The sequence below is a fragment of the Peromyscus maniculatus genome, chromosome 5 (genome assembly GCF_049852395.1).
Source record: "Peromyscus maniculatus bairdii isolate BWxNUB_F1_BW_parent chromosome 5, HU_Pman_BW_mat_3.1, whole genome shotgun sequence".
NCBI lineage: Eukaryota > Metazoa > Chordata > Mammalia > Rodentia > Cricetidae > Peromyscus > Peromyscus maniculatus.
The window spans coordinates 117,168,029-117,195,934 of NC_134856.1; the positions used below are offsets into that span (position 1 = coordinate 117,168,029).

Below are 27,906 nucleotides of genomic sequence, written 5' to 3' on the forward strand. Positions count from 1 at the left end.
AAATAAAAGAGCCTTGGGAAACTGCCAAAAAGAAATTTTGTCCTATCAGGCTCGTCAGAGTCAGGCTTAGGAGCAGAGAGTCCAGTGGGGCTAACAGTGAAGTGCTGCAAACCATGTTGAGTCCTCGGGTTATTTGGGGAGGAGGTCCTGAGAAATGGCCTATAGGAAGTTATTTGATTGCATCCTATTCAGGCTTAGGGAAATTTCTCATGACATTGCCAGGCAGCAAAGAGGCTGTGGTTGGGGAAGCGAAAGAATCCTGGGCTAATAAGAGTGTGGGGCTGCATGTTGTCACTGTTGTTAACTGTGGCTCCCGGGCAGCAGACAGATGGATTTGCAATGGACAAATCCCTGGCTGAGGACCCGTGGATAAGAGCTATTTCTACCTCCAGGCATAAGTGAGACCTTCTCCAGCCCTCCTCCAGCAGCCTCCATCCTCACGCTGTCCTGTTAGTCATCATTGCGTCCCTTGTCCCCTGAAGCTTCTGACATCACTGGTTCTGTCTAGCAGAAAATTTGGGTGTGGTCTTTTCCTTTGCAGGGGTGGGGCACCTTAAAATGGGGTTTGGACCTACAGAGTGTTTAGTGTTCTAAGAGGGCTCAGAGTTGGCATTTTTGAAATTTCTTTAAATGGCCAAAAGATTTGCACTGGAGGGAGCTTAGCCGTTCCCTGGACAACTTACCACTACTGGCTTTTTTCATTTTGTTCTTTAGATTGGTGCTGTGAATTGGGTTTTCTGAGTCTCCTGTTACTGACTTGAATCAGCTGTGCTAACAAGGCTAGCAACTACAGACCCTGCTTAGCCTCTGTCCGTTTCTCCTGGGGATGCTGGGGTCTAGGCAAATGGCAGAGACCGTATCAATGACTGGATTTTGGTATAAAGAATCTATTCTAAAGATGTATCAACCTGTGAGTGAGGAAGTAGAAAGGAGGGAATTGTGGGCCTGCAGGTGCAGAAGGATACTCTTCTAAAGAAATGAGGTAACCAAGAAGAGGCTGACATTAATGCATCTTATTAGCATCCTGGAGGAGGCTCTCTCCGAGGGACTATCCGACCTGGGACCTGACTCAGGTGAGGTCAGTGCTGCAGGGGTCAGGCGAACTACAGTGAGTTCAGCTGCTGCTAATGGCCTCACTGATTTCCATGCTGTACAGACATGGTATTTTGAGGACTCTTGACAGGAAGCCAACGGGAGGAACGGGCTCCTCTGCCTAAGCCATCCTGTAGCCCCATTAGCAGAGCCCGACAGCAACACTGGCAAAGTTGAAACATGGTTTGCAGAGCCCATCACTGCTTCTAGCATCGGTGGGCTTGGATCTGTATGGTAGGAGGTTAGCACCTGGACCACAGATGATTGGCTTCATCATTCTCAAAGCAAACCCTGGTATCTCTCTTCAAAGCTGTGCTGAGCATAAAGCTTTCTGTCTGCTTCTTGCTCCCCAGTTCAATGTTTCACTGTTGGACATTCCAGAACAAGTACAAAGACCCTCCAATTTTCAATTACTTAATCCCTTCATTTCTCTGCTAGGGGAGAGCTATCCCCTAATCCTCTAATGGTGTACTGGGGGAGGGGGTGTGTATTATGTGTCCTGCCGATTCCTCCAATTATTTGCTCTTTCCAGTAAGTTCTCTCTGCTGCCATCATTTCTCTGATGGTCTGTTTCCTTCTTGACCACCACAGATCTAGTGTCTCTGATCACCACTGCATCTAGGTTAGTGAAGCGGAGAGAGCCACACAGCTTTCCTAATCTATTCCGTAGGCATTGGCCATTTGTATATTGTGAGCATCACTCTGTTTAATAGAAACAGGTGAAATGTGGTCCCTGTCCAGAGAACATGAATGCACAAACTCATGCATGCACACTCATTCTCTGTAGATTATAGACCATGGTGAAAATGGAATAGCATGAAGGGGTAGGAGAAGCATCTAGGTCTGCGTTCCCTCATAGCTAGTCTACGGATAAGTGCAAACAGTAAACATGTATCACCATGTGGTCTCTGTATGCTTATACATCTGACCCTGTGGCGGTGCTAGTGAAGGAATACTAGGATGATTATCCCCACTGCAGATAGGGGACTGAAGAACTGCCCAAAGTCATTAAAAAAAAAAAATAAAAAAAAAACTAGCAAACTGTGACAGCCTAGTGACATCCTGCATATGTTCTATCTGAAGATTGAGTGAGAAAACTGGCATGGAGTGAAGAGTAAGCAGCATGACATTGTCTTGTTCATCAGATTAGATGGACAGTTTTCAAAGCGTACAATTATGCCAGGTCGTGGTTGCACACGTCTTTAATCCCAACACTAGGGAGGCAGAGACAGGTGGATCTCTGTGAGTTTGAGGCCAACCTGGTCTACAGAGCAAACCCTGTCTTGAAAGACCCACCTTGTTTGGCATTTTCTAATGTATTAGGGGTTTTAGTATGGACTGTTGATTAATAGCTGTCACAGTGAGCATTCAGTGATAATTCTGCTTTGAGTTTGGAATTTGTGTATTTTCCCTCTGCACTACTATCTTGTCCAATCCTCTGGTTCTTGTGAGCAAAGATCCACTCTTATAGCCAGTTTCTCAGTCACAAGGGGAAACAACTGATGCTTTGCACACACTGGGCTGATAAGCTTGGATATTCAGTTGTTGTATTAATTAATTACATTCTCCACTTCTGATATGTTCCATTTATAATGGGTTTATCAGGCTGTAACTCTCATTAGAAGTAGAGGAATACCTGTCTGTATTTTACTTCATTTAATTTTCATAATAATCTGATGAAGAAGTTTATTCCTTCTAAAGAAACAGAGGGAGCCTGAGAGACAGAAAAAACAGCACAACCATGGTGGGAGCAGCAGCTCTGGGGAGGGCTGCAGGAAGAGGGACACATTGTGGGTGTGCTGTGGTGTATGGCTGTGGGCTGGATGGGGAATCACATGCCATGTGTGGATCCCCTCTCTTCTCACTCTTCCCATGCACCCTTGAGCACGGTGGCTTCCGCGCTTCCCTTTCCCCATCCGCAGAAGCTGGATCGCACCATCTGCCATGCTGCGCCGTGAGGCGGGAAAGTGAGAGTTGAGTCCTATGGAGGTAACCAGCATATAGGGCAAGTCTGGGAGAACCGAAATCTGAACACGTGGCTTCAGGGTTGATCCTGGGTACGTGACACTCATTGTGAACACTTGGAAGAGGGGAAGTTAGTGACTAGTGGGCCTGGCATGGCACCTTTGAGTTAATGATCTGGCTTACTGGGAGCCTCGGAGAATTTGATAGAACTCTAAGAAGCTGTTTCCTAACTGTAAATAGTTAAAACTGAGGGAGAGACTGTCACTAAGCTCAGGGTCCTTGGGGAGGCAGGTGTAGGGTTTAGTAGAAGTGAGATCTGAGAGCACCCTAGAAGTCAGGACTAGTGCAATCACCAGATGTCCCTGTTGGTGTCTCTTCTGTCCTCTGACAGGCACGATGGCAGCACCGAGGGATCTAGAGGGCCTAAAATGTGTGTTTCCCTTGACCTTTTCAATTTAAAATTTAGAAAGGACAAGCTCCTTGTAATCTTCATCTGGCTTCTCCTGCCTAACTTGTTTAACCCAGTGCTTCTCAGATACACTTGACAGTGGCTGGCACTCTCCAAGTGCCACTCTCTGGGACAGTTTTCATTGGACACCAGCATGTGAGCACCCTCCTTTGCAGATGAAGCCCTGGGTGCAGAGGGTTGATGTTTTGTCGTGGGTCAAAGACATAGATCTGACCAAGGAGCCATGCACCATATGGGGACAGTTTCTTCTGGAAGTAACAGATTGGCTGTTTCTTTCTCAGTGTCAGGTCTTGTGGGCCAGATCCTCTAGACTGTGTCCCCAAGGTTTATGCTTTGAATGAGTTTACCTTAAGGAGACTTTATTTTCTGTCTGGAAGGTGCAGTTGCCCCTGGAAATCAGAGAAGAAAATCGAAGAACCAATAGCAGCTGTGACATTTACAGTGATGGCTAACCTGGCCTGTGCCCGAGGGGCTTGAACACATCTTGCACATATCACATTTTACACCAAGCATTTGTTTTGTTCCCCTTCACTCTGGTCAGTTGGTTCTTGGGAGGTAGGAGTGAAATCTGTGTGGTCAGAGCCAGCAGCACAGGCAAGGCACGTGGCAGGTGCCATGCCTGTGCTCGGGGGTGGGGCCTCATAGATCCCCGTGTTCACTTTCATCTTCTCTGAACTAAGACCTTCTATAAAGTTTGCGGTATATTGTGTTAGGTTTCTTTGAATGTGGCACCAAAGAAAACCATACTTCACATTGGTTCCTAAAGTAAGACAGTTGTTGTTTGTTGACCCAACTCTCATATTAACAACTAGAATTCTATGCAAAGAAATAGTGACTTGAAGGAAGCCCAGCTGCGTAGACTGCAGCTCAATTTCCCTAACCACTTTATAATATTCCTAGGTTGTGAGTAAGTATTAATACCTTTTTCCTGTGATGGTCTCTTCTATGGAATATTTGCTGTTTAGAAAATACAAATATTTAAGTCACACAGCGTTGTGGTGCCCTGGACGCCAGTGAAGAATGACAAGTGTCTCCAGTCCCTTGCCCTCATGTGTCTTTTCTTCCCTCCCACCCACTTCTCCATCCCGAGACCTTCTGTCCTTGCCCAGAGCAGCTATGGTGTTCGTTTTCCTTTAGAAATTTGAGTGCTCATGTTTAGTTTTTGTCTCACCTCCCTTTTTACTCTTCGCATTTTTAGGTGAATTAGACTATTCTAAAATTGTTAAGTTAGTAAATGTTTTAAAAGTAATTAATTCAGCTAGACCGACTTTTCCTACATATTTCTGCCTTCAGCTGTCACAGAGAACAAAACTGCCAACAGACTCAGGGTAGATGTTGGCTGTGGAGACAAGCCTCTTCAGAGAATAAGTGGGCATCAGGAAGAAGGTTCCCATGAGGGGAGGGATCTTACCACATACATAGAGGGTAGGGTGAGGCAGTCAGATCCCAGGGAGTCCTCCCAAAGGCAAGTTTCTCCTTTAGTTTAGCTTTGAAAAGCCATTGGAAACTGTTGTTGTGTGCTTTTTACTCTTTGCGGGGTGGGGGAGTGGGGGGGGCTGTGCCAAAGTGTTGTTTGTTTTTGCTCTTTGGGGGCCCACCAGCCAGCTCCTGAATAAATCACACATGGAGACTCATTCTTAATTATGAATGCCCGGCCTCAGCTTGGCTTATTTTTTGCCAGCTTTTCTTAAATTATCCCATCTACCTTTTGCCTCTGGACTTTTCCTGTTCTGTGATTTGCCATGTAGCTTGGGTGGCTGGCCCTTGGTGTCCTCCTCCCTCCCTGGCTAGTTCTCTCTCACCCTTTTTCCCCAATTTCTCCTTCTGTTTATTCTCTCTAGCTCCCAGCCCCGCCTGTCCTTTCTCCTGTCTTGCTATTGGCCGTTGAGCTATTTATTTGCCTATCAGGTGTTTTAGACAGGCACAGTAACACAGCTTCACGGAGTTAAACAAATGCAGCCTAAACAAAAATAACACACTTTAAAATATTCTATAACAGAAAACTGTGCTTAAACTCCAGTTCATGTTTGTTTTGCTCATTTTTCTCTGAGGACTGGATAGTCAGGAAATCCCCTCTGAATGAATCCAGGCATGTTCAAGTCGCCTTCCCTAGTTAGCCCCATTTCTACCTCACAGAATGAAAGTCTCTGTCAGAATTTGGGACTTTGTAGGAACTGGGATGACATAAATGTGAAGGAGGTAAAATTATATGAATGAGAATGTGAACCAAGAGTTAACATTTTGAGGTTGCTGTAACAAAATACCCGAGAATGTCTACATTAAAATGAAAAGAAATGTATTTGACTTGTGATTCTGGTGTCTGTGCTGTCCGAGCAGAATGGTACTAGCATTGCAAAGCAAAAGGCTGTACTTGGCAGGAATGTATGCAGCAGTGACCAGATTCAGAAGAAAGTGCACCTCACTCTCTTGGTAACTAATCCAGCTGCATGCAACCTAACCCACCTCCTAGAGACAGTCGACAATCCCTTGTGAGATTGTGCCTTTGACTTAATTTCCTACTCCTAAGCCCCATCTCTAAGCATCCCACCTCCTCTGAATACTATTACGCTGGGGATAAGCTTCAGCACTGTGTTTTAGCAAGGACAGACCATGTTCAGTCCATAGCAGAGGGTCACAGATTAGCTTCTCATTACTTTTGTTCTTTTAAAACCTAACTTCTCTACTCACTTTAAAGGAAGCAGATGGTAGGTTCATTCTTGTCTCATGGTAAGCATGATTACTGAGACAAAATTGCGTAAAATACAATGATGGTATACGTCCATTGAGATGCATACGAGAAATTCGGTGGAGGACTTAACCAATGAGACAAACCTTCCGCAGCCACTTCACCTCAGTGAGAGTGAAACAGTCCTGCCTCTAGGAAAGCTAGACTGCTCAACCTAAAAATAACGAGGGGATAACATCTAATAAGTCCTGAAAGTCAATCTAAAGAGATAGAAAAGAAAAGGGGTATCCCTCCTGGGGAGGGGCATGATTACTTCTTCTGTTAATATGTCTGCTCGTGTGCTACTTTCCTAGCAGTTGTACTGAGATGCAGTCCACCGTGCATCACCCTTTGGAGCCTGAGATTCAGTGGAGTTTTTTTTTTTTTTTCTATTTTACTGTGTTCACAGAGATATATGAACATCTCTACTATCAATTTTAGAACATTTTTATCACTCCGAAAGATATTAACTTTTTTGGCATTTTTACTTTGTGCATGCTCTGAGGCCACAAATGAGAGCTCTCTGCTCTAGGCCCCTATTCTTCTGCAGTTACTTCTTTAGCTGAAATTGTATGTGATATTTGAACAATGGTGTCTAAGCCTTCTTTTTTATTTTTTGTTTTCCCTTAAGTTAAAGAACTTTACATTCAGACAAGGATCTCGAAATTTGTATTGAATCCCCAAGACCCACAGACTATGGCAAAATGTCTGAGATGCCTGGGCTACCCATCGACAGCATTTACCAAGGGGAGCATACCCAATCTTCACTTTCCAAATGGTGGCATTTTATGATTTGTTCTAGATAAAGCCTTCCAGGGTTTAAAGTAAATCTGAGAGGGCTCTGAAAGATTTGAAATTCTGGCTCTCTCCTTGGCATTCATTAGAGAATTGGAGACCATGTTATACTCTGGGAGTTGAATGCACAGTATTTGTTCCACATAACTCCATAATGGAAACACTGTATTTTCTGTGATCTTCAGAAAGAACTGAAATTATTTGACAAGGTAACAATAAATACAGAAGCTTCCTCCCCACATTGGAAAGAATGCTGAGAACTCAGTGAGCCTCGTGCAGTTTCTTGGTAAAGAAACAGAAGCCAGGTTGCCTGAGCAGGAACTGTGCCTGCCTCTGACCATAGTGTGTGCCTGGAACTCAAGGAAATTAAGGCAGATCAAACCAAAATATTGGAACAAAGCAAGAAAATATGTTAAGATCAAGGCAACAGAGTCATGAGCTAAAAAGTCTACATTCATATTGTACAAAACCTGCTAGCCAAATTTAATAAACAGTTTTTATTACTAAATGACTGGATGGAGTTAAAATAAGGGCTGTCAAACATTTGAATATAAAAGCAAATAATTGATAGCACATACTATTTATGTAACTAAAAGTGATTTTTAAGTTACTTTGGATAAGAACACAATCTCATGGACAGTAAACAGACTGGAAGTACTTGTATGTCAGGATAATTAGTCTAAGAGGTACATGAATCATTTGAAAAGGAAATGTCAGGGAAGGCACCACAGGGATAAATGTTAGATTTGGTCTTATTTACATAATTGTTAATTAGGCTGAATAGAGTTCTGGAAACAGTAGAGGGAACTGAGCCATTTCCTGTGAGCCTGTACTAGACTGAATGTTTGTGTCTTTACCGAATCCATAGGCTAAAATCCTAACTTCATATATGATTTTTGGAAATGGGGGTCCAGAAATGGGAGTAGGAGGCCTGCAGACATGGTTCAGTGAGTAAGGTCTTACTCACAAACACGAGGACCTCAGGTAGGATCGCAGTACCCATGTAAACTCCTGGCACGACCAAACACACTATAACACCAGGGCTGGTAGGGTGGGTTGGGGTGGAGAGCTGGGAGATCACTTGGGTCTGATGGCCACCAGCCCAGCTCTAGGTTCAGTAAAAGACTGTCTCAAAACACTGGGCTAGAGAGTGGTAGCTTTGGCTTTCATGCTTGTGGAATGTGTTCTCTCAGTCTCTCTCTGTCTCTCTTGCTCTTGCTCTTGTCAGTCTGTCTCTGTCTGTCTGTCTGTCTCTCTCTCTCTCTCTCTCTCTCTCTCTCTCACACACACACACACACACACACACACACACACACACACACACACACACACACACACGAGGATGGGGTGCTAAGGGAAGAAGAGGTGGCCTTCCAGCCTCACACTGTGCTTCCAGAGCTGTGAAAAGTGTTTGTTGTTTAGGCTATCAGGCTGTGGTATTTTGGTTTCAGCAGCCACAGCTAAGACAGAGCCCTCAGTTTTAAATGAAAGTCCTTACAACCTAGGTGCTAACAATACAGCCTAGCTCTCGTAGATGTGCATTTGACCTTGGATCTGCAACTTACTGGACCTTTGATTTTAGGCAAAGTAGTTAAGTCTCTGTGATTCAGGTCCCTCAGGAATCCCAGTGGTTGGAATAGCTGTATTGGCTATCTTAGAGGACTGCACTGTGCATTAATGAGACAATGTACATAAAGTACCTGCTTGGCCCACAGCACCCCGGGGATGTTAAGGGTAGGTAAGAATATAATCACATTAGAATTCAAGGGGTCATCTTTGGCAAAGTCAAAAGCTAACTGAAAATCATCTTGACAGATTCAGAACTCTGGAGAACTTGTTGTGGGAACAAGACCCTTTGCTGTTGGATTGCTGATCAAAATTAATTCCCATCCCCAGACCCCAAAGCAAGCCTCATAGCTCAGCCTAAATGAAAGAAAATTTGGAGGTGAACTTAATGATTGACGAGAGCAGGCAAAACTGTACAGTGGAGGGTGGGGCTCTGTCGTCCTGTCTCAGGAACAGTGAAGAAAGAGAGGGACATAAGGTAAGTGGGTGGTTTCCATGTAGAAACAAGCCAGGCAGTGCTACCAGCTGACCTCACAGGTGATCTTCCTTGAAAGTACTTACGACAGATTCACAGAAGCTAGAGATTCTGATTTTATTATAGAATGAAAACAGGAGAGCCTTTGAACATTGTGACCTAAGAAGACTCTGGAACCTTTGTATTTTAGATGTGGGGGCAGCTAAGTGGGAAGCTGGTGCCAGGCAGTATAGAGATGAGCAGTGTTAAACAGAATTTCACCTTTAGACCTTTCATCACATCTTTGGCAAAGTTAAAATTCATAACTGCCCATGCACATCTAGAAACTTTTATGCCCAATCAATATTTTAGTCAAAAAGCCACCGCATGTGTGTTCATGAATGATATCACTCGTGTTGTCTGTACCACTGTGGAAGGGTCTTGATTTGTCAGGAAAGCACCCTGCCAGCTACCTGGAGACTTGTATGGTTTTCATTTACCTAGACACAGAGAAAGACAAGCTAAAACTGCCCACTCTCTCACAAAGGACTACAGCAAAACCAAGTATGGTGAATGGGTATGTCGTAGTTCCTGTTCCTGTTGCTGTGATACAACATCCTGAGGAAAGCAACTTAGGAAGGCGGGGTTGGTTTTTGTTCACAGTTGTAAAGTCAAGTCCAACATGGTAGGTAAGTCCTGGTACCCAGAGCTTTAGGCAGCTGCTCACCCACAGTCAGGAAGCAGGGAGTGATGAGTGCCTCTGCTCACTTCTCTTTATTTGTATACAGTCTAGGAATCCATCACAGGTAATGGTCCCACCCAAACTGGGTACATCTTCCTACCTCAGTTAACCTAGTCAAGAGGGCAGTCTCTCAGGTGATTAGCGATTTCATCAAGTTTACAGTTGAGATCAACTGTCATAGATGTAGCATAACCAGAAACCAGATAGGGCAGGCTAAACATCAGAAACACATTGTCTCAGAGTTTGGCAGCTAGAAGTATATAATCACTGGGCTGATGACTTCTAAGTGTCTAGTACATGCCTCTCTTCTAGCATCTCATGGTTTGCTGGCCATCTGTGACATTCTTTTGCTCTCGGTCACGTGGTCCCAGTCTCTGTTATTATCATCCTATGATGTTCTTCCTGCATGTCTACCTGTGTCTAAACTAAGGATTTCTCCTTTAATATGTGTACCAGGCATATTGAACTAAACCAATCTAATAAATTCCCTGTATATATTTGTTGTTAGTTTATTTCATTCTGTCAGTTCTGTTCCTTTAGAGAACCCTAACTAATATAGATGGCTTTTATGTAGGTGCTTGGGATCCAAACTCAGGTCCTGTTGTTTATATAGCAAGTACTCTTACTCACTGAGCATCTCTCCTGCACCCAAAAGCCCGACTTTAAAGTTAACTATTGTAAGATAATAATGATGCTTTGATGTATACCTCTGTCATCATCATTTATTTTTTTTACAATGCAGATACATGTATCCATGTAAATAGGATTGTTAGTAGAGTAGAAGTTTAGAATTTCATTCCCTTAATCTAGTCATCCCAGACATCTATATTTCAACTGTATGCCTCAATTGTGACTATGCACATTGACTTAGGGTTTCTATTGCTCTGATAAAACACCAGTACCAAAAGCAACTTGGGGAAGAAAGGGTTTATTTCATCTTCTATTTCCAAACAACCAGTCCATTGCTGGGGGAAGTTAGGTCAGGAACTCAAGCAGAGCAGGCATCTGGAGGCAGGAACTGAAGCAGAATCCATGAAGGGGTGCTGCTTACTGGTTTGCTTGCTTAGTCTGCTTTCTTATACAACCCAGGATCACCTGCCCAGGAATGGCACCGCCCACAGTGGCCTGGACCCTCTCACATTGACCATTAGTCGAGACATTGCCATGCAGACTTGCCTACAAGCCAGTCTTATAGAGGCATTTTCCCATAAAAAAGATTCCCTTGTCTCATGTAAGTGTAAGTTCATGTCAAGTTGACAAACCAACCAGCATACACATTGACTTAGTTCTTATTCCAAACTGTCGAAATCACTGGGCTTTTCCATCTGTATTATGAAAATAAGTTCTTTATGGAAGCAGTACTTAAACTGCATATCATATTTTCAGAGCTCTGTGCCCTCTTACTCCACAGACAGAGGGATATTGCATAAAGGAATAGTCCAACTGATGCTCCTGCATGGGCTGCACTTCTTTGCCTGCTCCAAACACACAGAACTGATTAAAATCTAAAAAGAGAAAATTAAAAAGTCAAATCACTGTCCCCCAGCCCCACTTAAAAAATCACATATTGCTGTGGGCCAGAGACAAACTCAAACACAAAGCAGAGTGTGAAGCTGAAAATGATGTGTGCTCCAGCGCTGTCACATGGGCAATGGCTTAGCTCTTCTTATGTGCACCAGGGCTGGGCAAGCTGAGTGTGGCTTGCTTTTCCAGTACCTGTGCTCTGCTTGAACAGGAGGGAAGACGAGAACTACTGTCACCTATGGCCTTTAGCTTACGTGGAGCCTTGACTCCAGTAACAGAGTTGAACAGATACAAGGTTTTTCCACCAGGGATGATGTGAGTGGGCACAGTGGCATCAGCAGGGACCATTTGGTAGAGACTCAGACTACCATGGTCATTTCCATTTACAGCTCAGAGTCACAAGTGGAGGAACACAGGCAGAAGATTAGGAGCTGTCTCTCAGTCAGGAAGAGCCTGTGTACACAAGTCACACATTTCTCAGGATACCCTACATTGTCCTGTCAGCCTTGTATATCAACAGCCAGGCTTTCATTGAGTCAAGTCAAAAGCAATATTTAAAACAAATGCCTCATATCTTCAAAGAAAGGAAGGATGGAGGAACAATAACTATAAAACAAATAAAGCAGCAGGAAAGTATTAATAGGGGGCAGAACTATGCAGAAATGAAGTATGAGGAGTAGAGAGAAGAAAATAGATTGGAATCTCAGAACCAAGCCATAGATTCATTGAAGCCAAGAGGGAAAGTACATGGGTGCTATGATTCTCAGTTAAGGGAGACGCAGGTAAGATGCTGTTGTTGAAAAAGTCCCCCACCATGCAGACACAGATAAGATCCTCAGATGGTCATGTAACTGAAGTGGAAGAGAACACAGAAGCTCCGCAGAACGTCCTGATGCTGTTCCAGAAAACAATGGAAAGAATGACTGAGCAATAGTGACTGGAATTTTTCAGAATTAGAACAAGACCCAAGCTCTGTGATTGAGAGCACCCTCTACAAACTGAGCAGAATAAATAAAGATAAATGCATACTCGACCTCATCAGAGCCAGACGGCAGAGCCTAAGGGAAAGAGACGTAGCCTTCCAAACTGTCAGGAAGAAGAGACACATTACCTGTGAAGGAATAGCACTAACTGACAGCAGACTTGTCATCATTACTAATAGGTACCGGGAAAATACTTTCAAAGTGCTGAGCTGAAACAACCATAAGCCCACAGTTTTGTGCACTGCCAAATTACTTAAGTGTGAGGGCCTTTAGACATGGAAATACTGGGATGGTTTGCCTGCCACAGACTTTTATTTTCAATTTAAAAAAATAACAACCAAACTATTCAAGGATATTCATCAAAGAGAGCAAAGGAGAAAACCAGGTGCTATATGGTAACAGCCAAAAGGCCCAGGTGTCACTTCACTGATATGGTCCCCATCTTGTGATCTACTGGGACATAGTTTTTAGGAGGCCAGACCTAGTGGGAGGAAGTTAGGTCATTGGGAAAGTATCCTTGAAAGAGATACTGGGACTCCAGCCTTTCCTGTTTCTTTCTTTGTTCTCTGACTGCCATGAGGTGGCAGCTTACTTTTTTACTTTCTCCTACCATGACGTCATACTGTCTTTCATGGGTCCAAAGACAAGGGGGCCAAGCATCCCTGTAGTGAGACCTCTGAGACTATGAGCCAAAACCAACCATCCCTCGTTTTCTATAGTGTCACAGAAGGGAAAGGGAAGAAGGGCGTCAATACCTAGAGAGGCTTGCAGGTCAGCTTCACAGACATGAACCAGATGCCAGGGAAGCACTCCTCAGGGGCAGAGGACCCCTTCCCTCTCAGCAGAGGCAGCAGGAGTGTCCCCCTCACATTGGTTGTCCCATCCCTAACCCCATGAGCGAACTGTAGGCGGGGTTGTGAAAGCCTTTACACCGAGGGACTTCATCTATTTCAGTTGTTCACTTCCGGTCACTTGTTTTCTCCTCCATTATTGAGATGTAGCACTGTTACCAGACTTCCACTTTCATTCCCAAACACTGTCACTGTCATTCTGCTGAGGAAACAAATCTGTTCCTCCCACCCCATCTCACCCCAGGAGCAACTGCAGGTATCTTCCAAGGCCCTGTGCTGTGCAAGCTGGCAGTGTAGCTCAGTGGCAGAGCACTTGCCTAACTTGTCTGGTGTGCATGAGGCCATGAGTGTGATCCCGGCACCACACACACAACCAGACCTTGGTGAGGATAGTGTCACACCATTGCTCCTTAATGATACTCTGGAAAGGCTGTGATCAGTGTGGGCCTTCGTATTTTCTCCTTGTCAGCTTCTTCGGGTTGCATTAATTTAAAAACTATTCTAATAGTTATCCCTCTGGGACAGAAGAAACTGTGAAGTGTGTATGGATATGGGCATGTATCAAGCTGCCCTGGATATTCATGTCTTTCTCTCCACACAGAGATAGTGGTTAACACAAACGCAACTAGTCAAAGAGCAGAGAGTATTTACGAAATGCTCAGCCACAAATGGGACATCTGTGGCTGATGTCCCCACAAACTTAGGGAGCTTGTTGAAAGAGGGGCCAGGATTATAAGAGCCAAAGGTTAGGGAAGAATGCAATAAAACCTCTTCTAGAAATGATAGGCTTGCTGCTCTCCATGAACCCAACAGCAGCTGCTGCCTAAACAAGGCCAGGCCAGTCAGTGTTCTGGCATGGGGGTAGAGGGGTTCGTGAGTCCCACCCCAAATTGAGGAGCTATGCATAGTTAATAGCTCCTAGTTTTCTTTAAGGCTTGACCCCTGATAGGTTGGCCACACTCTGGTGGATGGCCCTATGCCCATGAGTATATGAGCAACTCAACCTGGGGGAACAGGTCACAGAGTTGGGAAGATGGGCAGGGGTGGTGGATATGGAAGGCATAGAGGATGAATATGATAAAAATACATTGTACACATGTATGAAATTCTTAAAGAGTTCATATATTTTTTATATATTCAACCTGGTTCCTAAATAATACAACAATCTTCATTTTCTTCAGCAACCCCTTTCCAACACTTGTGTTCTTTAAAGCAGTTGTCCTGAGTTTTATTTAAGAAACACACAGAAAGCAAGTTATTTATCTGGAGTCAATTTTTATTTATCTGGAGTTAATTTTAAAGATTTTTTTTTTACTGAGTATGCTTAGTTTAATATAATTTCCTGTTAGTGAAAATTGCTACTTGTACAGAAATTCAAAGTTACAGTTTTTTGTTTTCTTTTTTTTAGTTCCTGTTTCCTTTACTATGTCTAGATTAGGTTTATGATATTGTTCTTATGTAAGCGATGGCTGCTGGGTTCTTCTTTTTTATTATTATTTTTTTTATTTTTATTTTTTGCTGAATGCCGTTTATTGAGGGAGGGAGGAGGTCTTAAATACAGGCTTACAGCACAATGGGAGAACCTCAGAGGCCAGAGGTTTACTATGGGCTGGAGAGATGGCTCAGAGGTTAAGAGCACTGGCTGTTCTTCCAAAGGTCCTGAGTTCAATTCCCAGCAACCACATAGTGGCTCATAACCATCTATAATGAGATCTGGTGCCCTCTTCTGGCCTGCAGACATACATGCAGACAGAGCACTGTATACATAAATAAATAAATCTTTAAAAAAAAATTTTTAAGATTTTGATTTTCAATTATTCATATACACATGTCTGTGTGTGGCTCTGTACATGTGAGTGCAGATGCCTGTGAACAGAGGAGGGTGTTAGATCTTTGGAGCTGAGTTGCAGGTGATCATGAACTCCCTATGTGAGTGCTGGGAAACAAATTTGGGTTCTCTCAGCTACTGAGGACAGAATGAGCTATTGCGTACCTAACAGCATAAATGAAAAGAAAATGAAGCAAAACTGATAGAATTACCATGAAAAGTTTATTCAGTGACAGTAGTGGGTAATTTTATTGTCTTGGAAACAAGAAAAATCCAGCACATAAAATATGAAAGGGATGTAGATTTGAACTGTGCAATGAAGAGGAGGAGGTGTGTGTGTGTGTGTGTGTGTGTGTGTGTGTGTGTGTGTGTGTGTGTGTGAAACTCCATGTGAAAATGAAGCTGGTCAAGTCTCCAAGCACACTGAAAACATGTGCAGACTTGACCATGTTCTGTTATAGAGCAAGTTTCAACAAAACCAGGAATAATTACTATTTTTCAATGTCAGTGCAACTAAATTTGAATTAGCAATAGAGTTATTTAAAACTGGAGGATAGTTCTATGATAGCTGGGATTTGATCTCCAGTAAGAAATATATCTATTTATACTTAGGTAAATATTTTATAATACATGTAAATATTTCAATGCATGTATTTGAAAACTAGAAGAACTTATTGCCATGTAAAGTAAAAAAAACAGTGATATAAAGTAAAAATATTTCAAGCTGAACAATGGAAATACCGCATTAAGCTGTTCAGTATATCTAAAGAGGTTTTAGAGAGACTCGTTCTTATTTAAGGGGAAGAACGCCTTTAAAGGTGTGAATTAATCTTTCACATAGAAAAAGAACAGATGGAAACCAATGAAACAAGAAGATAAGAGAAATCAAGCCAGACTCAGTGCATGCCTGCACTTGAGGCTCAAGCTTGAAGCTACCTAGCTACAGATGAAACTCTGTCTAAAAATAGAGAGAGAGAGAAATAATTGAGATTAAAAAAAAAAAACTGCCCACATTTTCATTTATGTCCCATTTAATGCCTGGTGTCTGGAAATTGAACTCTTGACTCCCAAATCTGGGGAGTGCATCCCTAGATGAATCAGCCCTTGATAAAGAGAAAAAGAAAAACTGGGATAAGGTTAATAGACTTTGTGTGGAAGTTACTGAGAACGTGTGTTCTAATGCTTTGCTGTCTCAAAGAAAGCAAGGAGGGAAACAGCATCCTCTTCAGAAGCTGAGCTTATGTAGCCCAGATAGCGTAGAGAACTGCTACTTTGAGAGTCCAAACTGCACTGGGAGACTTGGAACATGGGCATGCACCCTATAGCACAGTGTATTCAAATAGAGTTCACGGGGCATTTATCAGAGGGTGCTAGGCTGCACAGATGGGCAAAGCGTGGTATCCTGAGGACATAGTGAAACATGAGCTCAAGGGGTACCAAATCGGAGGCCTAGGGTGGGCCAGGTAAGCACACAACTCCATGATCTCCCTGCTCTGCATGAAGCAAGGATGAACAGCATTCTCAGAAGTGCTAAGCACCGGGGTTGGGGACTTAGCTCAGTGGTAGAGTGCTTGCCTAGCAAGCACAAGGCCCTGGGTTAGGTCCTCAGCTCTGGGGAGGAAAAAAAAAAAGTGCTAAGTACCAATTGTTGGCAGAACAATAATTGTCTAATGAAAAGGATTTTGTTGTAAGCCCATTATAAGCAGCAGCCATTATATAAAATAAGGATGAGCAGTTGTGTGTCATGAATGCCTGATACTGGTGTGTGAGTCTTTAAGTCACTGTGTAAAAGGCCAACTCCAGATCACACAGTTTTGCCTCTTGAAATTCAGGCCATAGCTTTTAATTATTTTTTTTTTAGACCCTTGGATTTCATTTTCTGTTCTTCATATGGTTGTGTATATGAATGTTTTGGCATGTGTAAGCTGGAGATTGATGTCTGGAATCATTCTCCATCACTCCTTCCTCTTATTCATTGAGTTAGGGCCTTTAAATGAAATCCAGAGCTCTCTAATATGGCTAGCCTTACTAGCCAGCTTGTTCTGGGCCCTGGCTCCACCAGGCTAGATTATGGGCTAGCATACCCTCCAGCCCTTCTGTGTGACTCTTGTCTTCATGCTTGTGCTGAAGGAGCTGTAGCCAGTGAGCCATGTCCCCAGCCTGTTTTAATTCTTTCCTGCTTGGGTGTGATCTGCTATGTAAAGGGCAGTGGTGAGAGGAGCTTCTTATTCTTACATTTAACCTTTGGAGATGCCCTAAAATTATATGGCTAAATCTGGGGTCTACTGCCAGTTTGTAGAAGAAGCCTACTTTGGCTAAGGAAGTTGCCTTCTGTCTCTGATTTGTTGATTGTTTTCCTTTATAATGAATTAATAATGAATTTATCAAATACATCCTCCTTATGAAATAATCATGGGTTGTTTTTCTTTGCATATTAATTGGTTTTTGCTTGAAGTCACTCCTGTAATTTTAGAATAACCCTTCCTTGGCCATCTTGAAACTTTATATTAACATAAATTTTAACTGTATTTACTAATATGAAGACAGGATTCTTCATGTAGGCTGCAACATAAATTGATGGACAATTTTCTTAGGAATTGTACTGTTCTTGTGTGATCTTGTCTTTAAACCTCATAAAATATGTTGGGCTTACCTCCTTCTCTGTTTTATGAAATGCTTTATATACAGAAAGCAGTTCTTTTACCTTAAACACCTGATAAAACCATACTGTGAACCATCAGTCTAACTTCTTGGTGTAAGGAGATTTGAAAAAATGACTTCATTTGATCCATAGTTGCTGGTGTAGATTTTCTGTCATGAGCAGATATTGTCTGTTTAATCCAAGTTTTTGAAAAACGTATTGTTACAGTTCTGAATGTGGAGAACCCACAAATAGATAGAAGCTTTTAGGAATCGTTTTAACTTTTATGACTCAATCCTAGGATCTACCACCAGTGATTTTTTTCTTTTCTTTCTTCCTGCCTCCCCCTGCCCTTTTTTATGATGAAAACCAAAGTCAGAGTCTGATTCTTTTTTTTCATATATATATATATATATATATATATATATATATATATATATGAAAATATATATATATATTTATTAAGATATTAAGAGATTTTTCTATTCATTTTACATATCAACCACAGATTGATATTGAGGACAGATTCCCCTGTCCTCCCGTCCCCGAGCATTCCCCCATCCCACCCCCCATTCCCACCTCCTCCAAGACAAGCTCTCCCATGGGGAGTCAGCAAAGCCTGGTACATTCAGTTGAGGCAGGTCCAAGCCCCTCCCCACTGCACCAAGGCTGCGCAAAGTGTCCCAGCATAGGCACTAGGTTCCAAAACACTGGCTTTTGCACTAAGGACAGGTCCCTATCCCACTGCCTGGGTGCCTCCTAAACAGTTCAAGCTAAACAACTGCCTCGCTTATCCAGAGTGCCTAGTCCAGTGCCATGAGGGCTCTATTACTAACCCAAGGAGTATGGCTGCCTGTGATGATGAAGCCCTCTACCCCAATTAACCTGACCAAGATAACCTCCCTCGAATATGCCAGGTGATTCTAGATCTCATCAGTTTGACAGTTGAGAGTAACCATGGAAAGTAGGTTTCTTGTAGGCCCCACATGTAACTGGTCTTTGAATTTTGATCTACTCTGACAATCCTTCTGTGATTAAATCATGATTAGTATATTTAATTTATATACTTGGGTTAGTAAGGACCATAATTGTTATTATTTTCTATTTATTGATTTTGTTTTTTTCATCTGTCTATCTTTACAGCCTTTTGTGATTCTGTGTATTCTGTCCCCCTGGCCCCTTTCCTTTCCTTTTTTTTTTTTTTTTGGTAGGAAGGGAGGCACTGTTGAGACAGTATCTGCTGTGCAGCTCTAGGTGGACTCCAATTCATTATCCTCATGTGCCTAGGGCCATGGGAGTATATAGGAGGTGACAAATAGTATTTAACAAGTGGACCCACCAATGAATAAATAACTCTCTGATGGGGAGCCACACCTGGCAAGGCTGTGGAGTCACTGACCAGTTGTTCTGTCTAATTTCTCTCGTGTCACTACATTTCTTCCCTAATAACAGCTATGGATAGTCTCCCCACTACTTGTGTGTTTTCCTCGAGAAAATATTCCATCTTCTGGGCACACATATAGCTGTGGATAGTCAGAAAGATGATTTCTGTTTAAGCTGTATAATTCTGATGAATAGAAATAATACTAGAGTATTTTTCATAACTGACACAGGAAAGTAACAGTACTCTCAGTCACAAAGTCAGCCTTTTATACATTTTGCTAGACTTCAGAACAATTTCAAAACAGACTGGCTGCCTGCCTCTAGAGACAAATACACAAGGAGTCTGATTCTTACAAGTGTTCTACCACTGACCCACTCACCACCCTTACCCAAGTATTTTGGTGGTTAAGCACCTGAAGACCGACCTACATCTTGGGAATCAGGCTCCGCAATTGTCGTTATTTACAAAGCAGAGTTGAACTCCTGTTGATAAGCCCTAGGTGTCCCTATCTTAGTCTCCCTTGCTGTTCCTGTGATAATACACCCTAACAAAAGCAACTTAAGGGGAAAAAAGGGTTTGTTTGGGCTCACCTTTCAAGGATACAGCCCATCATGAAGGGGGAGTCAAGGTAGAGGAAGCTTCAAGCAGCTGCTAACATCAAATTCACAATCAGGAGCACTGTGCACAGCTCCTTTCTCCATTTTATATAGCCCAGGCTCAAAGCCAGGGAATAGAAATAGCCCTGCCCACATTGGCGGGTCCTCCTACTTAACACAATGAAGGTAATTCTCCACAGGTGCCCAGAGGCTCTTCTCACAGGTGATTCTAGGTTCTGTCAGGTTGGCAATACCAACCTTCATACTCCATTTAGTTAATTTTGTACTTTAGACTTGTGTTTCTTAGCTTCAAAATAAATTACAAAGTAGTTAGTTGTGTGGGCTGTTACTTTTAAATGGGTAAGTTTTGAGGCTATATTTATTATAATCTGTATGTTTTACGCATCTGGGGGGGCAGGTATTCTTCCTGACGTGTCACTATATTGGCTTGTCCACAGGCTGCTAGCCCAGATGCTTTGTTGGGGTACCTTCCCCCATTTCTCTGTGACCTCACCTCTCATCAGAACTCAGGAAGGGTGGTACATCAGGTTGGACCCATTGAAGAGAAGATTTTATGGCAGTCCTTGTAGTCTCAGTCTCTTGTCTCCCTAAATTCCAATGACTCTTAAAAGAAGAGTGGGGACAATGAAAGGGAAAGCCTCGTGCATAGCCACAGAAGTGCCATCTGCTCTCCTTGTCCCCGGGTTGTGACTACAGCATCCTGATTTCCCTCCAGGGAGAGAAAGCACAGGGGCTTCTGGGGATCCAGGGTGTTGTGCAGAGGGCAGCCACACTGCAGCTCTGTCACACGTGTTTGAAATGTGTGTCCCGAACTGACTCATTTGTTTGACAGCTTTATTGACATTTCAAGTTCAGTAATCACTTGTGTATGAGTCTTTGGTTCTTCAGAGACTATGCCATTCAAAAATCTTACATTTCTTCTAATCAGTGATTCACCAAAGGGTTTGTAGTAATACCAGATTTAGCATAAGTCAATGTATACATCTGCCCATCTAGAAAATACACAGACTTAGTAGGTATTCCTGTAACATTTCCTAGTTACATGCTGCAGTGTTTCTCATTATGGTATTACTTATAGACCCAAGTCTGTATGTGAGTGTCTATATATATATAATCATGATATACATACATAAAGGCATGAATACAAATGCAGCATCTTCAAAGCATGTGTAGCTAATTTTAAATATTTAATATGATGATTGAGTGAACTGTTAAAGCAAGAATAAGTGGAATAAAATGGGGGAAATGACACATTTGTGTTTATCACATTTTTAAAACATAATTAAAAAATAATCTCTAAATGTTGACTTATCAGTGTAGGCCCTAGTTTTCATAATTAGAAAGTATAACAAAGAATGGCTTTACTAATTGGAACCTCAGTTTTGACAAGCCCTTATTTCCCTATTAAGATGGTTCCTGAAAGTACCACAAGAAGTTAATGAATCCCATGTTAATTACATTTGAACTCTTTTTTTTCTGGGGTAGTCAAATGAAAAAAAAAAAAAAAACCTGAAACACAACACATTCAAAATGCTTTTTAGTAAATTGACCATTAGTGACAAAGTAAATATAATATATGGTAGTGTTATACATTAATGTGGTAAGAATCTGTAGCATTCAAACTGGAATTTACTAATTTTGAACATTGATTTGTCTTTTAAATTCATTTTGCTTCTGAAAATTCAAACACTAAAGTAATGTTTTATAAGTATTTCCTAATTGCCCAACTGAAATCTTCCCTGAAAAGATGTATTCTCAGCAACTAACAAGTGTGTGTCTTTTCTTCTCTCCTTTTGCTAGCCTCTTAGCAAGTACCCCGCTGTCTTCAATGACATTTCCTTCTGGCTGCCCTCCGAGAATTACACGGAGAACGATTTCTACGACATCGTCCGAACAGTCGGAGGAGACCTGGTGGAAAAGGTTGATCTTATAGACAAGTTTGAACACCCAAAGTAAGTGAAAAGCGTTCCGATTTTATCCCTTACCATCTCTGTGTGACCAATGGGACCTGGAGACTCACAACAGAGTTTCTCTGAAACCAAGTGTGCCAAGACACAATGTCTTCTGAATTTGTGCTGGAAGGGAGGCTGTATGTGAAAACTTGCGTCAGTCCTCTCAGAAGATTTCCTAAAATGCATCCTTGTCCTTTTCTGCCTTGGTGAAGGAAGTGCATGAAGCAGAATGTTTGAAAGGTCCTTTGTCAGAGAGGTGGTTTCTAGCCATACCACCCTCCAGGGGCAGAGTTGATGAGACGGGAAGAAAGTCAGGGAAGCACACCTTAGTGCACGTTTAGAAGTGACACAAGATCCACTGTGGGTCTTCATACTAACTGTGCTCCCACCAGCGTCTTCTCTGAGCCTGCTGTCTTGTGGGAAAGGCACATGTTAAATAAATCACCACACACTTGCAGTCTAATGAGCGAAAACACATTACCAATCAATCAAAGAGCTGGTGCCAGCTGGGGGATTGGATCAGCTCTTGAAGATATTGAAGGTAAGCAGATAAACATGGTGAGCAATGGCCTAGCAGTGCCTGCCTGTAATATCCCAGCTGCTCCAGGGACCAAGGCAGGAGGATTGCAAGTTCAAAGTCAGTTTGAGCTATAGAGTTTAGGTACTTAATGAGATCCTGTCCCAAATTTTAAAAAATAAAAAAAGGACTGAGGATGCAGCTCTGTGGTTGAGCATTTACCTAGCATGTGTGAGGTCCCAGGCTCAATCTCTAGCACCATGGAAAATACTCAGAAAAAAGTATGGTGAGCAGTCTAGGAATGGGAAAAGAACATTCCAGAAAGCAGACTTGAAAGCTAGGTGTAATAGCTCATGCCTATAATCATAGCACTTGGAAAACTGAGGCAAGAGGATTGCTTTGAGTTCAAAGATAGCCTGGGGTACAGAGTGAGACCCTGTCTCAAACTATTAAAAAAAAAAAAAAAAAAAAAAACTACGTAAAACAAAAACAAAATAGAAATCAATAGAATCCTCTGTTAGTGGGACAGTGATGCATGCAAGATGCTGAAGGCAGCAAAGACATGTGACTAGAAGTTCTAGGGGGAAGTAAATGAGAAGAGGTGACTCTGAGGCAGAGATGTATCCACAGGATCAGGCAGGGCCAGAAGGTGCAAAACCTGAGACTTGGATTTTGCATTAGCTGTGATGGAAGCTTCAGAAGTTCGTGAGCAGGAAAGATGGAGAGATGCTCACTTTCCTGGCTCATCCTTCTGCAAAGTCCCTTCTTGACTCCCAGCTGTTGGAGACTTGGATGGTCACTGAATCTGGCCTCGAACCCCTCCCCACTTCCTGGTCTTCACACTTGTATCACACCCATTTCATTGCCCTTCCTCTCTACCCTGCTGAACATGTTCCCTCTTTCTGCTTCTTGTTTTGTTTTTTTAACTTCTTTTCCCAGATGAAAGTATTTGGTACTCTCATTTTCCGCTCTTGTCTCATTTCCCCCATTCTTTAGACATCCTAAAGTTCATTGTCAAGGGCAGTGTTTGCTCAGAGAGTAATGGATGCAGTTGTTGCTGGAGGGCTTCTCTCCAGGTTCCCCAAGCCCCGCAGTCCCACAATCCACTTATAAAATAATCACTCAGATGCTTATATCACTTATAAACTGTATGGCCGTGGCAGGCTTCTTGCTAACTGTTCTTTTATCTTAAATTAACCCATTTTTATAAATCTATACCTTGCCACATGGCTAGTGGCTTACCAGAGTCTACATGCTGCTTGTCCTGGCGGTAGCTGCAATGTCCCTCCCCTCAGCCTTCCGCTTCCCAGAATTCTCCTCTCTCCTTGTTCTACCTACTTTCTGCCTGGCCACCTACTTCCTGCCTGGTCACTGGCCATCAGTGTTTTATTTATATAGAATGATATCCACAGCATTTCCCCTTTTTTTCTTTTTTTAAAAAGGAAGGTTTTAACTTTAACATGGTAAAATTACATATAACAAAACAATTATTGAGCAAGAATAACAGTTACAATATTAAAGAAGATGTCCTATCTATCTTATATTTGTGAATTTAAGGTTTTATATCTAACTTATCTTTTATCATAACTGAGGGAATTACAACTATCTAGTTTTCAACCACATCAAAGACCTGAGAAGGAACATAATGGTACCTGAGAAATGGTAGATGGATGCAAGCAACTTTCGGGAATCTTGCAAAAGTAGACCAAGACAGCTGGCAGCCTGGACAGTCACCTAATGTTTCTCAGCATTGTTGGTGCATTTAAATTGGCTACAGGCCTAGAGTATCTGACAGACCATTTTCAGAAGCAGGAATTCTGAGAGACCATCTTACCCTGTCTTGGCAGAGTACAGTGGTCGCTTTCCTTGTGTCCCACTTGTCCAGAAAGGACAGCATTATATTTGTACTGTCAGCCATCAAGGCAAGGGCAGTTCTTTGCCCAGTAGGCCATTTTGTGCCAAAAAGACAAACTTCCAAATGGAAATGTCTTAGATGCCCAACATTCTCTCGGGATCAAATTGGTGCAGGCAGGAGCAATTGTGTCTCACGTCAACAGAATTCTAAGTTATTTAAATGCCATATTTTCTAGGTCTATGAAGTGTTTGAAGATTACCTATCTATCTGAAATATATCTATGTATACCTAGAAGACTTAACTAACATGGCTACAGATATTATTATCATAGATGACTAATTATTAATCTATTTTTTAATTATCCATTACAATTTTAAATGAGTTACATAAACATAATACCTCAAACAAGAATAGAAATATTTATATATAGTATAACAAAATTAACTTCAAGTTTGTATCAATAAACTAAAATTTATACCAATGTAAAACATTTTAAACAAGTTGTTCTTTAAAAGTAGGTTCATTAATCTACCCTTTTATCTTATCATCTCCATATCCTCCTATATATCTATATCATATCCCCTTTTCTTTTTTAGAAAGAGATCACATTTATAATCAACCTGTTTTAAATAAAAATATTGGTTTTTCTCTGTCCCACACCAGTGGGCTCTTCTGATTTGGGACACAAGAATCTCTTAACCATTTTTTTTTTTAAAGCAATATGTCTAGGTTTAGAGGGGGAGTGAGCCAATTCCACCTCTAAAGCCAGCTTGGTATATTCGGGAATTTGGGCGTAGCATCTCTTACTACTTCCTGCTGGAGGGGGGCGCTGTATCTTATGGGGATGCAAAGAAAATTTTAGGCCTATGGGGTAGTCCGTGAGGCTGTATTGTGTGAACCAGTTGCCTTGAAACCGCTCTGGATGTTGGATCATCTGGGCCATGGTGTCATCGGAGACCTTTCAGGGGGTCTTGGCTGGTGAAACCTGATGTATCTTAATCTGGAACAAATCCACAGCCTCTGGCTTTCTGTGGAAACAAAAGCAGAACCACTTTTCCAAAGCAATATATCCTTAAATCCAAATTTTGAAGTCAAGGTAACTTTAAAATATACATTTTGGCCGGGCGGTGGTGGCGCACGCCTTTAATCCCAGCACTCGGGAGGCAGAGGCAGGTGGATCTCTGTGAGTTCGAGGCCAGCCTGGGCTACCAAGTGAGCTCCAGGAAAGGCGCAAAACTACGCAGAGAAACCCTGTCTCGAAAAACAAAAACAAACAAACAAAAAAAAAAAAAATATACATTTTGGCATAACTCAACAGCTTTTGTAATGAAATGTTTTTCTTCAGTTACAAATATCAAAGAGAACATAATCCAGATTCTCTGTGTGGTAGCCATCTTTACGTGACTTATGTTTTATATTACCTTGAGCCTATTGATTTAAACTGCACCATTCTAAGACTGAAACAGCGGTGTGGCTGCTGGCTCCGCCCACTTTAGCTTCCCAACATGGCAGTGGGACGTTTTTCCGCCAGCTCTGGGAGTCATCAAGTCTCAGAAAAAGTGGGTCTAAACTTTTATCAAAGCAGCATGTAGCCCAGAAACCTCTTTTTTTTTTTTTCTTTTTTTAATACTAGTAAAGACTAAATCTACCACACAGCGTAATGTGCCGCTGGCAGACGACTCATTTCCGCCATACTGCCGGTCAAACACACACGCCAGGAACCCGCCAGTGTTCAAACCTGCGTTTTGTGGCGTCTAGCTGCCCGTATGAGACAAGAAGCAGGAACCTGGTTTTGGCTCTGTTTAGAATTGGTTATTAAATATTCTCAGGTTTAAGGTGGAAACTCGAGCTGTTGGGCGCCATTTGTTGCTGGAGGGCTTCTCTCCAGGTTCCCCAAGCCCCGCAGTCCCACAATCCACTTATGAAATAATCACTCAGACGCTTATATCACTTATAAACTGTATGGCCGTGGCAGGCTTCTTGCTAACTGTTCTTTTATCTTAAATTAACCCATTTTTATAAATCTATACCTTGTCACGTGGCTGGTGGCTTACCAGAGTCTACATGCTGCTTGTCCTGGAGGTGGCTGCAATGTCCCTCCCCTCAGCCTCCCGCTTCCCAGAATTCTCCTCTCTCCTTGTTCCACCTACTTTCTGCCTGGCCACCTACTTCCTGCCTGGTCACTGGCCATCAGTGTTTTATTTATATAGAATGATATCCACAGCATGCAGTATCTTATGACCCTGTGTGTTTTCAAAACTGGCAGTCTGTTTATGCCTAGATGAGTGTCACTTGGGTCAGACATAACATACAGTGTTACTCTCTTGACTTCTTGAGTTTAACTTGGTATAAAGAAATCTAAGGCCGCACGTGACTGTTTTTGCTTTTTGTCCTAAAGGATTCTTTCGTTATCTAAAAAGCTGGCTCGCTTGCTCAGGATACCCCTCAGTGGGAACCTGCTCTTGCCCATGTGAGATCTTTCAGAAATGAGATTTGACTCTGCTTTTGCTTTGGAGGAGTTTTCTTAAATTGTATCTTTACAGGCCGTCCTGAGAACGTCCTTATCTGACTCTGTTCCTGTCATTTGTCTCTCTCATCTTTTAAATCTCTTTATTTCCTCTTCACCTGGTAGGCCTCCTGTCTGTGATACTCTGTGGCCCCAGGTATATCTTTTCTGTCCCCCTCCTGTCCACACATCAGTACACATCTTCAGTTACTGCTCCCCCTTTGTGATGGCCTGAGAGCTCACATCCTCTTCCTCCAGTCTCACCATCTCCTCCCTATGCCTATTTGTTTTGTTTTGTTTTTCTGATTTTTCAAGACGGGATTTCTCTGTGTAGCCTTGGCTGTCCTGGGACTCACTGTAGACCAGGCTGGCCTCTCACTTAGAAATCCCCCTGCCTCTGCCTCCTGAGTGCTGGGATTAAAGGCGTGCACCACCACCGTCCGACTTCCCTGTGTCTGCTTTATCACCTTCCTTAAGAGAGATTGGTTTTAACAAGTCACTGCAAAATACTTAGTCAGAAATTGTCTGAGCTCCAGAGGCAGCAGTCTCTCCTCTTAGGATTTCTTGCTAGTAAGCTTTTCTACCACTTTCTCCATCCTTCCACTCTGTCTCGATTGATGAGCATGTGGTAGAAGTGTGATTGCCACTGGGTTTCCTAGACCAAGTGCTTGCATGGGCTTGGCAGGGGAGGTTGGGCATTGGCCAGGGGAGACTCAGCTCTTCCTTCATGGTAACTTGTTACACCAGTAAGGCTTCTTTCCCCCTCTACTCCCAAGAACCAACTCTTTTTGCAGTACTAGAGAGTGAACCCAAGGCCTTGCACTCTACCAGACTTTTTTTTTTTTTTTTTTTTTGAGAGGAGGCCTCATTAAGTTGCCCAGACTGCCTTTGAATTCACTCTAGTTCAGGCAAACTTAGATCTCCCCATCTTGGCCTCCTGAGTGGCTAGGATTACAAACTTACCCTGCCTGGTCCAGCTTCATCTTCCATTCTATACTTGTTCAAAACAGATGCACTCTTATTATCCCAGAATGGGCATTAATTGATGTTTCCTTTACACCTCAGAGTATAAACCTCAGCTCTCGGGCAAAAGCAAAACTATTTGTTGGGGTCTTTTGAGATAAAATATTGTATGTGTTTCTTTCCTCCATCATTTTGCTTTCTACTCGATTTCCACTTTTGGAACCTGTGCTACTTGCCTCCTGACTTGACTAAGGTGCCTGGCTGAGATGCAATGTCTGGTGCTCTAGCAGCTCTTTTGTAGCAAGGTGTAAAGCTGTTAGGAAAGTAGTAACATAGAAGCCCCAACCCTGGCTCTGGGACGTATCACTCAGCCCTAGGTGAGAGTGTAGTGGCTTACTGAATGCAGGTGTTTGTGGTTCACATCCAAAGTTAAACATAGCCCATACCACTGAGGAACATATCTGAGGAAAGATACTC

General features: G+C 42.5%; 1 protein-coding gene across 9 annotated transcripts in view; it reads left to right on the plus strand.

The window, feature by feature from the left end:
• The window catches only part of Fars2 (phenylalanyl-tRNA synthetase 2, mitochondrial), a 448,933-nt gene that overhangs the window by 286,939 nt on the left and 134,088 nt on the right, over nt 1-27,906 (plus strand). For all 9 annotated transcript variants that reach the window (XM_076573181.1, XM_076573185.1, XM_015990774.3 and 6 more), the window contains one exon: nt 21,437-21,588. In XM_076573181.1, the coding sequence (XP_076429296.1) occupies nt 21,437-21,588 (152 nt within the window). The remainder of the gene's footprint in view (nt 1-21,436; nt 21,589-27,906) is intronic.